This window comes from Pimephales promelas, chromosome 20 (genome assembly GCF_988280905.1).
Source record: "Pimephales promelas chromosome 20, fPimPro1.hap1.1, whole genome shotgun sequence".
NCBI classification, from domain to species: domain Eukaryota; kingdom Metazoa; phylum Chordata; class Actinopteri; order Cypriniformes; family Leuciscidae; genus Pimephales; species Pimephales promelas.
The window spans coordinates 14847584-14859796 of NC_142788.1; the positions used below are offsets into that span (position 1 = coordinate 14847584).

The following is a 12213-nucleotide window of genomic DNA, read 5'->3' on the forward strand; positions in this document are numbered from 1 at the left end:
TGACCAGTGCAATGTTGTGATTAAAATATTCAACATACGTTGTAATTTTGAGGCAGAGGATTACTGTTAACTTCTAATGAAGTCTGCTTATTAAATACTATATATCAGTGAAAACACGGTGTTGTTTTCATTTGCCGGTTCAGCTTGTCACCATAAACCCAGTGGCGCATAAGCGGCATTCTAATATCGCTGGTGAGGCGCTTACTCTCACTGACTCACACATACAGTTTCATAATTAGGGTTATGGAGTTCAGTAAAATTATTATCACTAGTGTCATTGCACAGCAGTGTCTGTCAGTGTTTGCATTGTGCTACCGCGCAGCTGGAAATATGAAAACTCTGTTTGAGTGAGAATGCAATTCGAATCTTTTGTTCCACTTCCTGGGAAGTGCAAGAAATAATCTAAAAGGAACGTATTTGAGAGTACGCTTTGATAGTGCTTACTTTTGGATCCACAAGCCTTACTCTGATTATTATAATTATTATTATTCTCCATGGGGATGTTTGTGGTACTGTATGATTAAAATTCCTCTATACCTGCGTGACTCAGGACTGGAGGAGGATATGTTGTCTTTCCTCTTCATTTCTTCTCCACACTTTCTCAGTCTGGCTCATGCTGTTGCATAACAACCCAAGAAAGTGCAGCAGAGGAGTCAAAAAGCACCATCTCATCTTATAATGATGCTGTATTAGAGAAGAGAGATTTAAAAAAAAAAATTATTATTATATTTTATTTTATTTATTTGCACAACTGATAGTCAGTTTTACACAAGGCTGTAATTATTTAAATACTATTTTTGTCAAGCTAATAAACTGCACTGAAAGTAAAATTTGAAAGTGTCCAGTTTCCTCAAAATGGTAAAAATGCATATTTGGACAATTCCAATGTATATTTATAATGTAAATAAAGTAGTGAAAGTAATAATAATAATAATATATTTAATAATATAAAAAGTGACATGTGAAGGCCAAATATGGTAACCCATACCCCCATGTCCTCTTTATTTAACCGATCCAAGTAGTGAGCAGTGAACACATTCCCGAAGCAGAGGGTGTGTGTGTGTGTGTGTGTGTGTGTACATAAATTATTATTTTCAGTCCTCATTATGACCCTCTGACTTAAATGATACATTTTTAAGGGGCAGCTCCTTTAAGGCTTGTCAGTAAATTTGCTTCTCAAATATCCGTCTGCTTGGGTCTAAATGGGATTTACAAAACGCTTATCCATTAAAGATGGAACTGTACCCTACCCACTTTATTTGAACTACCTTGATCCTCAGAATTACAACCTGTAAGTATGATTAATTGTTATTATTGTGGGGTGCGTTTCCCGTACAACGACGTAGTTCACTGTTTCACAGTGCGTAGTTCACATGTGCGAACGTGCTCTACTATGTAAGAACGAGCCAAATATTGAGTCTGGTAATAAAGCAAAACAAGTGAGAACAATTAGAAATAGTCCTCAGATGACATGTCTGTAATTTATATAAAACAAATCCAGCATTAATTGGATCTCAAACAGTTTCATTAAAAGTAGTTAATACTCCACCACGTGCGAAACCAACGTGCGAAACGAACCAAAGTATTGAACGATACTTTGCGACAGTGGGTTTCGGGAAACAGTCGTGACTAGCTAGTTGATTTTTCCAACGATGCATCGTACCATGGTAGTGAAACAGTGAGCTACGTCGTTGTACGGGAAACACAACCTGGATTATGGAACTAGTCCAATCTTGATTGGTGTTGCGTCATGACATCACTCATGACGCTGCATGTGAAGCTATTAAAGGATGCCGGATCATAACAGCGTCAGCTTTGTGGTCTTCAGCAAGCGTTCTATCTTATTTATTGTTTTTTGTCAGTCACGAAGCACAATATATATATATATATATATATATATATATTATGGCTAGTAAGAAAGTTTACAGTGCACTATATGTGGGAGGGTGACACACTCGCTCTGTGTCATTTTCGGTAGTTATTGTCAAGTTGACGCATGTTTTCCAATTAGTTTAGTTTTAGTTAGTTATTGGGTGCTGTATGGTTGTGATTGACAGCTGTGTTTGTGATTGAGTGCAGGAGTGGGACCTTGATAGTTGCACCACCTCCAAATGACGTAATGGTGCAAGATGTCAATAATTATTTCTGGGATATTTTCGCTCATACATCTGTGCAAATTGTGATCTGCTTCCTCTCAGAACGCTCCGCTCCCGCCTGGCCCTGTTTAATGAGAGAGGCAAGGCTCACGCTCCCCGTGGATCGGGACTTGCGTCTGCCAAGGAGGGTCGATGTCTTTGTTCATGGGGATCGCAGATGGAGCTGGTTGGCGATATTGAGACGGCTTCGGCCCTTTCTCAACATTCAGCAGCCAGCTCTGTCAGTCCCGTTCAGGTTTGGGAAGCCCGCTCTACGGCTTCTTCCCCACAGGACGTGGACCCGATGCTTGAATTATCTGGATCTGAGGATTTAGATAGTTTAGGCCTCGAGGCAGGAGAATGTAAGGACTAGCCACCTCATTCTCCTGCCTTCGAGGAGCTGCTGGAGGTTGTGACCAGAGCAGTGGCCAAATTAAATATTGAATTGCCATGAGAAAAGCATTAGATGAACGTTTCCTGCAGGCTCGGTCACAGCTTTCACGCCGGAGCCTCCGATATCCACACTGAGGTGTCGAGATCTTGGAACAAGCCGTTCTTTTCACTATTATCGAGCGGCAGGCTTGTCATGGAGATTGCCTGGGCCACTGGCCGCTCCATGGTAGAACTGGTAGACCAATCACAACAGACTGGGCCATCTGGCCAATCAGAGCAGAGCAAGCTCACGGAAAGGAGGGATTAAGAGAGACTGAATCTGCAAACGAGTCGTCTGAGAAGCATTGCAAAATGTGGCGATTCTCCAATGTATGAGAAAATGTTTGATGCATGTAAACCTGTTGTAGGAGACCTCCAAAACAAAATTAGGAACCTTCAAAATAGCATAGAGGCTCTTTAAAGTAAATTTACGAGTAATTGAGTGAGAACAAGGTTTGTGGTTTTGGTCAAAAAGAGAAAGTTTTTTGGAAGTGTGATGGCAACAGAACTGCTTTAAGAAATGATTTAAATTGATGGAGCATTTCAAAGTCAGAAGCGGGATCTTATATTCTTCTTAAATATATTCACACTCTTTAAAATGATATGAAAGAGAACTCTAAATAAACAAATTGAATAATGTGAATAGTGTTCATTGAATAATGATTTGTTTATTTTACTTATTGTTAAATTTTACATGATATAATATGCTTTTAATTTCAATTTCAACAATGCCAAAACATTTGTTAGATCCTGAGTGCATGTGGAGCCGTTGTGAATGATGAGATTATTGGTACAGCACAGCGACTGTTATCTACCTTTCTCAAACACCATAAAACAGCTGCCAACCCAATAATTCATGCTTTTAATGCATTGTCATGGCAGTGCTTTGCTCATATTTACCAAGAAATTCCTTGTGTGTGCAAGCAGACTTGGCAATAAAGCTCTTTCTGATTCTGATTCCAAAATTTGTAATTGTTTGTGAATCTTGGAGGATTTCCACAGTGGGGATCACAGGTTGTAGCTATCAAATAAAAAGACATTGCCGACAACACATTCACATTAAAAAGTAAACCTGTGATGTGAAATGTCATTTTAATGTTGCAGAGCGATAACTTCTCTGATTCCTTGCAAACATAGACTGCTTTTTGTCAGGATAAATGTGTTTAGCTGTTCATCCTGATTCATATAATTCTCTTTTTATTTTTATTGTCTTTTCTCTGTCACTTTCCCAGATATACCAAGATGAAGACCGCTACCAACATCTATATCTTCAACCTGGCACTGGCCGATGCGCTGGTTCTGGCTACGCTTCCCTTCCAGGGCACAGATGTGTTCCTTGGTTTCTGGCCTTTTGGCAATGCCCTGTGCAAGGCAGTCGTCTCCATCGACTACTATAACATGTTCACTAGTGTGTTCACCTTGACCGTGATGAGCATGGATCGATACGTGGCCGTGTGCCACCCGGTGAAAGCCCTGGACATGCGGACGCCCCACAAGGCCAAAGTGGTCAATATTTGTGTGTGGGTCTTGGCTTCAGCCATAGGCGTCCCGGCTATGGTACTTGGAGACGTGGAAGATGACAACGGTGAGTGTGTGTGTGTGTGTGCATGTATACCTTTTTTGTTTTTTATTATCTATTTACTACTAGCTACTTTTTTTACTACTTAGCTACTTTTATTAACTATTTACTAAATCAAATTTGTGATTTATTAAGACACGTATCAGTAATGTGTGCATAGACAGCAAACCAAAATCGAGTTCTCTTTTTCACGCTTGAACAAACAACACACATTTTGTCGAGTGTCCTCATGAGAGCAGTCTTAAATAAGTTAAACAAAGTCTTAAATGAATGTAAATAGTTGTGAGAATGAGACGCGTGTGAGATCATTGTCATCCAGAATCGTCAGATCTTAAAGTGACGGCAGTCACTAATACTGTCTGTCAAGGTAACTGAGGAAATTATCTCATTTCTTTTGACTAAATAACTTTTGTCGCTTTGATAAGGATTCATCTAGATTTAATTTATAGTTTGTGCAGTGCAAACTGTTTGATATTTTTTTAAATTTCTGTATATGTCCTACCTATTAGACTGGTATGGCACAGGTAAATATTACGTTTATTATGGGTTTATGTGAGGATTATTTTAAGTTCACTTAAATTCAAATTTGTTATATTTTTTGAAGCCTAATAAATGTAATATATATATATATATATATATATATATATATATACTTTGTATATATATAATGATTTCAATTACACTGTAATGTTGAATGGCTATAATTCAACATTAGATATTGGCCTTCATTCATAAAATGATGCCATGTCTTTATGTTGTTTCTGCATTCATTTGAATATTAACTGTTATAAACTTATATTAAAAACATTAATTTTTTTAATCGTGAATAGTCAAAAAAATTTTGATTAATCTGTGTTGACTTTAATGTAAAAGATACCCTCAAATGCAGAAAATGTGGGAATGATGACAGTAACTCAGTCATTGAATATTAAACATTTCTTTAACGTTCAATCGGGAGTATAACCGTTTTACATATACTAGTATGCTGAATAACAAATTATAACACCTTAGACCTACCAGGGGAATCATAATACGGCTGTTTATGTGTGGGGTGGTTTGTTTGTCAATAATGCATGCAATATTAATGGGCTTTAAAAAGCACATCAGAGCATTTCAGTGTTAATCATTATGCTGTTATGGGTTCCATTGAAGTTACGGTAATTGCTCTGTTCAGAACCACAGGTGACCCATGAAGAACCTTTCCTCCCTGTGGCTTTGAGCTCTTGATAATCATAGTATTTGCTAATTGAATGAGGTTTATTTTTAGTAAAAAAAGAAACCCATTAAAGTACCTTACTAGGTTAATTGTATTAGCAGGAAAACGGTTTAATAACATGCTGAGCTTGCCTTTCTCCTTAAAATTGAGTGTGCATTCCTGTCTGAAATGCATTTTGAGTTTGTAAGAGTGAATCTCATTGGGGGAAAAAATGTCAGGTTGTATATAAAATAAAGTAAATTACGTTTTGATTTGTGACCTAACTATGTGTCCATCAGTGGAGGTGTGTTTGTGTGACCACTCATTTGTATTTGTGTGGATGTGTGACACTTGGGCCTGGTCTTGGGTCTGTTCGATATCTCCTCAATACCCTCTTCTCATCCATTATTCAAGACCCTAATAGATCTAAAAAATAATAATAATGAATAAGCAGATTTAGATTTATTGTGTTGTGTTGTGTTGTGTAAAAAACCTTTGCTGATCTCTAGTTCCCTCTCAGGGAAGTAATTACCACTAAACTAACACATTAAAGGACATTGTACATTACACATGAATTATAAACCTAATCCTACATGGACCTATGCATGCATTTGTGCCTGAGGTTAATATTAATATTATGAGAGTTTAAAGACTTGCTTTATATCCAGTATACTTTTTTTATTATTACTGGCCCTATACTCTTTGAAATTAAGTTTTGATATGTTTTAGCTTACCTCAAGGACATCTAAGATCTAGGTGTCTTTGTTTCCACAGTATTTTCAATTTTGACATTTTTAGGTCAAACCGTTCTGTCAGTCATATAATGCAGGTCTATGGTCACCACCTCAAAGAGCATGCACAGAGAAGTCCAAATTAAACATGATTTAATGACTAAATGTAAGTACACATTTTTTAAATTACATTCTAATTCTCTATACATATCAGTATAGTTCTCTCCAAGTCTTGGCATGGCGGGTTTTTTTTTTTTTTGTCACTATAAGCATTAAAGTTAATTAGTATAATCGTTTCCAGTTTGAATAGAAGAGACCACTCATGGAAGAGTGGGAAAAAGAGTAAATATCTTGCTGCATAATCATAATCACTGATTTTTTAAGAATTAATGGCAGATCCTTACGGTCTGAGATGAAAGACAGATGCCCTCTTAAATAGGTTCTAACAATGCCAGAGTGCTTTACTGTATATAGAGTTTGATGAAAATAGCTCAGACTTTTTGGACACGCAGTACAGTTCAGATGATCAGTGTTTCTCTCAGCAGAATGTTCAGACAGATTTCTTTCGTAACACTCTCTCTCCTCTCCATCACTACCATGCTGCAACATATTTATTTATTCATCACTTCATGCAAGTTGCGTTCTGCTGCCGTTGACACTGCAGGGAAAGACAGACAGAAGCAGAGGGAGGGAGGGAGGATGACAGAGGTTCAGAGCTGGGGGGATGTAGCTGTTAAATCTTTATTTAACTTTTTAGCAAAGCTGTTCCGTCTCAAAATAATCTTCTGACAAAGTGGACTTGGAACAACTAGTTGCTTGGTCAACATGGCAAAATGATTAATTATGATTCCATATTTCCTATTGGTGGACCGTGGGAGCAAAGAAATTCAGAAACACTGCAAACTGTTGCATGTTTTACTTATAATTCTATTGTTTGCACAAAACTAATTCAAACTGGTTACAAGCATATATTTTCCAGTCTGTTTCCACAAGTATTTGAAGCAAAGAGATCTGTGCTTGTCAAAATCTTGCGGTTTTACTGATGTGATTTGAGTAACTGATTTTGGATGATACGAATACAAAGCAATTTTGAAATGCCTTAGAAATGATCCTGCAAAATGATTTATTTGAGTGGAGAAAAAAAATAGGTTTACTATGAAAGACACTGTTTTCTGGACCGAATTGTAGATTGCCTCTTATGTGCAGATGTAGTCAGGATGCAGCTTTTGACCAGATGGATGGATGAAAAACCCTCTCTTGTCAGTTGTGTCACATTTTTTAATAGGAGTGTTGATGTAGCTGGCAGAAAGTCCAGATTCACACATATCAGAAATGGAGAGGCTTTTAATGCTCTCAGATGTAAGTTGTCAAAAATGTCAAGAGGAGTGGCAGGGATAAAATGATTAACTGTGAAAAATATTTTCAGAAAAGGGCATGCTGAATCTCTAAAAATCTCTATATTATTGAGTGCCACTCAGTATTTACTCATCAGTTTTAGACATTTTAGTTTTCTAAATGTTTTTGGGTAACACTTTACAATAATACTACATGAATAATCATGTACTAATACCTGAATTAATAAATAGTTACTATGAACTAATGATGAGTTAAGACATGTAATAATGAGGAACTAACCTGAACTACGACATGAGTCATATATGAATTCCTGCATGAATACACCATCTACACGTTATGCATTAATTAACATTTCGATGGAAAATAAATCAAACTTGCTCTAGAAAATAGACACATTTTGTGGCCCAGAAGAAGAGCAAGAGCCCTAACTGACTAACATCCAACTGCATTATGATATAAAGAGAGTATACCAATCCATAAAATAACCACATAAATAACCATCATCTGTGCTAACACTGATTTTAATTTTGAAAATTGCACCTAATAAAGCAGCATTATGTTATTTTTGAAATTTTTCTCTCTGGGTCCCCCTACAGTTGGGAAACAGTACTACTACTATCGTAAAAACGCTCATGGTTACACTAGGGAACACACGTGCATTTATTGAAAAGCGATCCCCGAACTCTGCAGAAGGAAGGAGTTCTCACATCTTGGACAGACTGCCAGCATTGGAAATGAAATGTCTTCATCCCAGGTCCATTGGCATATATTTCAGCATGTCATATGAATATAGTTTCATGGGCTTTAATTATTATTATTTTTTTTCAAACGTCAAAAGATCGCGTAGGTCACGTTTACAAGCCAGCATCTTTATAGTAACGCTATCCTATTGGCTAGTGGCTACTGTTTTACATAATGGATTTGCTAATTCAATGTTTGTGTGGTAGATATTAGCCATATGTTAATATTATTATATCAAACTGCAATGAATCTGCAAATTTGAAAAATCGATTTGCATTATACAGTGGCTTGCAGCAAGACACTTTCACCAGAAAAATAAATAACAAACTTGATTATCAGCCTGCAGACATAGGAAAGTTCTCCTGACAGATTATTTTGTCCGTCTAATCATGTATTATTTACTTGCAAGAATGTAGCCACTACAAAACTCAGTAATCAGTATACTTTCACATCTCGAGCTGGCGCGAGCTGCCCGCCCCGGTTCTACGGGGATGCTTGAGTGTCTTAAGCGCCCTCAAAAGAAAGCAATGCAGTCTACATTGGATGCGGGGGGGGGGGGGGGGGGGGGGGCGAAGCTACACAACACTTTACCAACAGTAAACTGATCGGGGGACTTAATTACGTTTTTGTGGAGTAGTATTACAAATGAATGTAATTAAAATAGTATTAGTATAAAAAAAATCACTTGTTCGCTCATTTTGGCGTAATCCAAAAAATTTGACCTTTAGCAGCGAGGACCTCATGGATCGGTCTGGCACCCCTCCTCCTCCTTTGGGTCACGCCAGCGAGCTAAAGCTGGACCAATATTGATCCTCGTCCAGCCTTTAATTTTACCACTCTCCCTTTTTCTCTTTCCACTGTCCTCTGACAAAACCTTTGGCTTGTTGGTTGGACTTGCTGCTTCAGCCATGAAATCATACAGAGGAGAAAACAAAAAAAAAACACTCGTTGGGCTCTCGCGTCGGAATTTGAGGAAGTGGGGCAAGTGACGTATGCCGTAAAGCAGTCGAATTTTGTAGTTCTTTTTGTGCTCGGGTTCTTACCCGCTCCCCGAAATTACATAGTGCCAGTTAAAGCGATACAGAAACTGTCAGGCTATCGTAGACCTGTCATTCAACCTATTGTAATTCGATGTACCATCTCAAGGGTTTTGGAAAAATATTATATGTTGAAAAAGTTACATAGTATTGCTTTAATGAATATGTTAGTGTAGGTATTTCATTCTTGATGGCAGCAGTGGAATCACTTAAAACAGAATGAGATTAAATGTTTTTTAATGATAAATGTATCATTGTGTGTTCAATGTGTAAGGTTAAATGTAAACATTGCAAAACATTCACTGATGTTTGTGACAGACGCTGGTGTCAAATTTACGAACAATTTTACATTGTGTACATTTAGAACTTCTTTCTTCCGATCTAGAACATGATTGATTTATTTCCCCCATTGATTAACAAGCATGTATTAACAAGTAGTTAAGATGGTATATTCAAGCAGGAATTCATGACTCATGTCGTAGTTAAGGTTAGTTCCTCATTAGTATGTCTTAACTCATCATTAGTTCATAGTAAATTAAATAAAGTTTTTTTGTAATTTGAGATGCTGGTGTCAAATTTACGAACAATTTTACATTGTGTACATGTAGTACATCTTTCTTCTGATCTAGAACATGTTTGATTTATTTCCCCCATTAATTAACAAGCATGTATTAACATGTAGTTAAGATGGTACTGTATATTCAAGCAGGAATTCATGACTCATGTCGTAGTTAAGGTTAGTTCCTCATTTAGTATGTCTTAACTCATCATTAGTTCATAGTAAATTAAATAACGTTTTTTTGTTTGTTTGTTTTTATCAGTAGTCATCAGAACAGTAAACTGGATATTTTAGGAAAATATCCTCATGAATTATTTCACTTGAATGTAGGCTATCAGCTTGTCTGTCTATCTGTCTAAACCCTTCAAGTTTCGAGGCTTAAATGTGACTAAAATTTTTCTCTCCTCTCAGGCATCGAGTGCATTTTAGTTCTGCCGGATCCTCGCAGTTACTGGGATCCAGTGTTCGGGACGTGTGTTTTCCTTCTCTCCTTCCTGATTCCTGTGGCGATCATCAGCGTGTGCTACAGCCTCATGGTGAAGCGCCTCCGCAGCGTTCGCATCCTATCGGGATCCAAGGAGAAAGATCGCAACCTTCGGCGCATCACGCGCATGGTGCTGGTGGTAGTCGCGGCTTTCGTCGTGTGTTGGACGCCCATCCAGATCATGGCCCTGGCGCAGTCACTGGGCTTCAACTTAGGCAGCGTCCAGACGGTGGTGTTCATGCACTTCTGCATCGCCTTGGGCTACGTCAACAGCAGCCTTAACCCCGTCCTCTATGCGTTTCTCGATGAAAACTTCAAGCGCTGCTTCCGCGAGTTCTGCCACCCCTCCCCGTTTGGCCTTGATGCGCAGCAGTCGAGCCGCATGCGCAACATCGCGCGTGAGGTGGCCTACAACTGCAAGACTGCGGATGGGAACAGTAACCCCGCATGACTAGGCATGGAGCTGCCCCTGGTCAGCCCTGAGCCGCAACCTAATCCAGGGACAGGAAACTCAAACTCTGAGCTGACTCAGATAACAACACTCTAGCACCATAGTCACCTCCGCCAGGTGGGCGGGGGAAAGGGTTGGGCTAGGAGTGAGGGCGGAGTCATGTTAAACGACACGACCTTTTAGGGACAAAGGGGCTCACTTTACAGTGTCTTAATTGGATTTGGATGTTATTGTCTACAATTCTGTTCTTATTCAATACACTTTGTCGGTCAGTGTTGCAGCCTTGTACAGATGCTTTTTATGTCTCTCTGTACAACAATCAATGTTTCTCTTTAAATTTAAGACTGTAGTATTTCATCGCCTTAAACATACTTCTGAACCTATGGATTAAGTGTTTCAGTCCTTTTTGTGGTATTGCCAAGTGTTGGACTGTACTGTATACACTATAGAGTATATATAGTGTATAAACAATATATAGTAAATGGACTGCACTATATATTATATAACTATATACAGTTATGACACGAATCTGAAACAACAGAGACTCGTAAAGCCTGATTGTTATTTTTATTTTCTTAAAGTTGATTTTTTTTTTTGGGTTTGACTGTACAATAAGCAAAAATATTTTGTATTCATGTAAGTTTGGTAGCACAGATTCAAGCTTAAAGGGGACCTATTATACAAAATGTACTTTTATAAGGTGTTTGAACACACCAGCATATAATGGTTAAAACCGCCCACCTTTTTTTTTTTATAATCCCAATAAACTATGAATTGTCTCTCCAAACAGAGCGGTTCCAGAAGCCCCGCCAATGACTAGAGATGATCTGCCCTGGCTATTAGCATAGATCCCGCCCTCAGGAGCAGCTGGAGAACTCTCACTGTAGCAGCTGGAGATGTACAATGTCTGTGCCTGAAAAACCTTACAAATGTTCTGTCATTTGATGTACCATTGTCTCCTTAGACGTCCGACATCTGAGCCACTGAGGACACCATGGTTGAATTTCAGTTATGAAGGTATTATATATTTGCCTAAATCATTTTACGCTGGACTGCTTCACAAACAATTGGGTCACTTCAATGCTGGATTTGCACAAAAATTGTTTCTGAACAATTTTTAGATTAACATGATGGTACATGCTAGTCGATGACTTGAATGAACGTTGTCTCACTAACGTGTAAGCCTAAACACTGCTACTGACAATTTCTGACATTTTTGCTGTGTGACATTGTCCAGTTTTGTTGTGGCCAAAGAATCGGTAGCATGTGGGGTATTTAAACTTCATATACACAGGACGAATTCCAAACCGTTTTTGCACCCTTGAATGTTGCTTCGTCAAAGGGGAGCCATTTGTTGGAGCATTCAAAATGAAAGTGAAAAACTGCATCCCTTCACAAAGGGCCCTCCCTTCCACAGATCTGTTAGTGAAGGAAACATGCAATGGTCACTTCAAGGAAGTAGTTTAATAGTTTATGGTCATGGTCAGCCCTTCGGAGTAAGTAGGGCATAGGA

General features: G+C 38.3%; 1 protein-coding gene across 1 annotated transcript in view; it reads left to right on the forward strand.

Moving 5' to 3' along the window:
- The window catches only part of oprl1 (opiate receptor-like 1), a 35048-nt gene extending 24252 nt beyond the window's left edge, over window positions 1-10796 (forward strand). The window contains exons 3-4 of the mRNA XM_039653027.2: window positions 3800-4152; window positions 10177-10796. Of these exons, the coding sequence (XP_039508961.1) occupies window positions 3800-4152; window positions 10177-10700 (877 nt within the window). The 3' untranslated portion in view covers window positions 10701-10796. The remainder of the gene's footprint in view (window positions 1-3799; window positions 4153-10176) is intronic.
- Window positions 10797-12213: the final 1417 nt, after the last annotated feature.